The sequence below is a fragment of the Lactuca virosa genome, chromosome 5 (assembly GCF_052849685.1).
Source record: "Lactuca virosa cultivar CGN04683 chromosome 5, Lactuca_virosa_CGN04683_v6, whole genome shotgun sequence".
Classification (NCBI taxonomy): domain Eukaryota; kingdom Viridiplantae; phylum Streptophyta; class Magnoliopsida; order Asterales; family Asteraceae; genus Lactuca; species Lactuca virosa.
In genome coordinates this window covers 346,707,063-346,708,990 of record NC_136430.1, presented here as the reverse complement: position 1 = coordinate 346,708,990, position 1,928 = coordinate 346,707,063, and the positions used below count along the sequence as shown (strand labels likewise).

At 38.4% G+C, this 1,928-nt stretch overlaps 1 protein-coding gene across 1 annotated transcript; it reads right to left on the bottom strand.

The window, feature by feature from the left end:
• Positions 1 to 1,050: 1,050 nt before the first annotated feature.
• Positions 1,051 to 1,496, bottom strand: LOC145113372 (secreted RxLR effector protein 161-like). Its single transcript, XM_079049474.1, has 2 exons — positions 1,296 to 1,496; positions 1,051 to 1,188 (listed from the first exon to the last, which is right to left on the bottom strand). Exons 1-2 carry the CDS (start codon positions 1,494 to 1,496, stop codon positions 1,051 to 1,053), a joined length of 339 nt encoding a protein of 112 aa, XP_078905600.1.
• Between the last annotated feature and the right edge of the window lie 432 nt (positions 1,497 to 1,928).

Here is a 1,928-nt window from a genome sequence, read left to right as displayed (position 1 = left end):
CAAAATCACACTTTAAGGCTCAAACTCTCAAGATCTCACTTAGGGTTCGATTTTCTGGACAAGAGGGGATGGAGGTTGTCTAAGAATGACCTAGTGGGGCTATCATAAGGTTTAAATAGGGTGCAACACCCTAAAATTAGGGTTACTTATTGGCTCATGTACGCCCAGTGTACGTGGATGAGCTCTACGACCAATCCTTAGCTAGTACACCAAGCGTACATTATGGTACGCCCCGCGTACTAGCCAAAAAGGGACCAAAATGTCATGCTTTTTAATACAAAGGGCTAAACATGAAACTTACAAATCCAAGTGTTACACCTTCCCTTAAGATACATATTTATTTTACTGGTGGACAAGTAGACTCGATGTCCTTGAACTATTCCTCCATATGTGTAAATAATCAATACATATCTCACATGAGTCTCCCTGGCGTAGTTAGGTTCTCATTGATGTGTCGGTTATGGTTATGGACACTTGCTTGGTTCTGTAAGAGCTCTTAGGAACTTGCCCATTCAATTCCCTTTGAAGAGACCCTGCTTCTCTATCACATAGGTGATTATATCATAATCATTAAAAGCTAAAGCTTGATGATTACTAACTTATCATCAACTACTATAAGATTAACCTGCATCATTGTTTGTTTTATTGGAATGGGTTAGGGTTGACCCCCACAGTGATCCATATATGTTATATGCAAGTAGGTTGTCCCATTGAACCTAGATCTTGGGCTCTGGTCAACTAGGTTGGGGTTTCATTTGCAATAACTTATTCATTCATGGGTTTTAATCCCATTCCTCTTAACGACTTTGCAACTAACTCCCTATTTAATCCTTTGGTTAGCAGATCTGCATTGTTATCCTTGGACCTTATGTAGTCAACTGAGATAACTCCAGTTGAGAGTAGTTATTGAATGGTGTTGTGTCTTCGACGGATATGTCGAGACTTACCATTATACATAGCACTTTGCACCCGTTCACTTGCCGATTGGCTATCGTATTGGATTGAGGTTGTAGAAACTGGTTTAGGCCATCCCGGTATATCTTCCATAAATTATCGTAGCCATTCAACTTCTTCTCCACTTTTCTCAAGTGTTATAAATTCAACTTCCATGGTGGATCTAGCTATAACTATTTGTTTTGAAGATTTCCATGATATAGCTCCACCTCCAAGTGTGAACAGACTTGGAATCTTTAATGCCAAATATCCAGTTTGCATCACTATACCCTTTTATCACCTCAGGATATCTGGAAAAAGTGCAACCCATAATTGCGAGTATACCTCAAGTATTGTAATACCCGTTTAATACTTTTCCAGTGTTCATCACTCGGATTACTGGTATATCTACTTAGTATGCTTATTGCAAAAGCTAAGTCAGGTCTGGTACAACTCATAAGGTACATCAGACTACCAATAATTCTTGCATATTTGACTTGTGCAACTCCTTCACCTCTATGTTTACGTAGATGGCGACTTGTATTAGTTGGTGTCCTAGCCATAGTAGTATCACCAGAGTTGAAATTTTTTAGAATTTTGTCCACATAATGAGTTTGACTTCAAGTGAGTCCATTTTCAGTCCTTGTGATCTTCACACCAAGGATGATTTCTGTCAAACCCATATATTTCATGTCAAATCTTGCTTTTAGCACGTTCTTTGTTGATTGAACCATTTTATCGTTGCTACCAACAGTAATCATATCATCAACATAAAGGCATAAGATACCATAACCCTCACTTGTGTTTTTAACATAAACACACTTGTCACATTCGTTAATCATGTATCCACTTTCTAACATTACATGGTCAAACTTCTGATGCCATTGTTTTGGGGCATGCTTCAACCCACATAATGACTTCACTAGTTTGCAAACCTTTGATTTTTTTCCTAGGGTAACATACCCTTCTGGTTGTTCCATGTAAATTTCTTCTTC

Coding starts and splice junctions, on each gene's coding strand:
- LOC145113372 (XM_079049474.1), bottom strand. CDS start 1,496: ATGGCTAGGACACCAACTAATACAAGTCGCCATCTACGTAAACATAGA. Junction 1,189..1,295: donor ACTGGAAAAGTATTAAACGG/GTATTACAATAC, acceptor TTGGCATTAAAG/ATTCCAAGTCTGTTCACACT.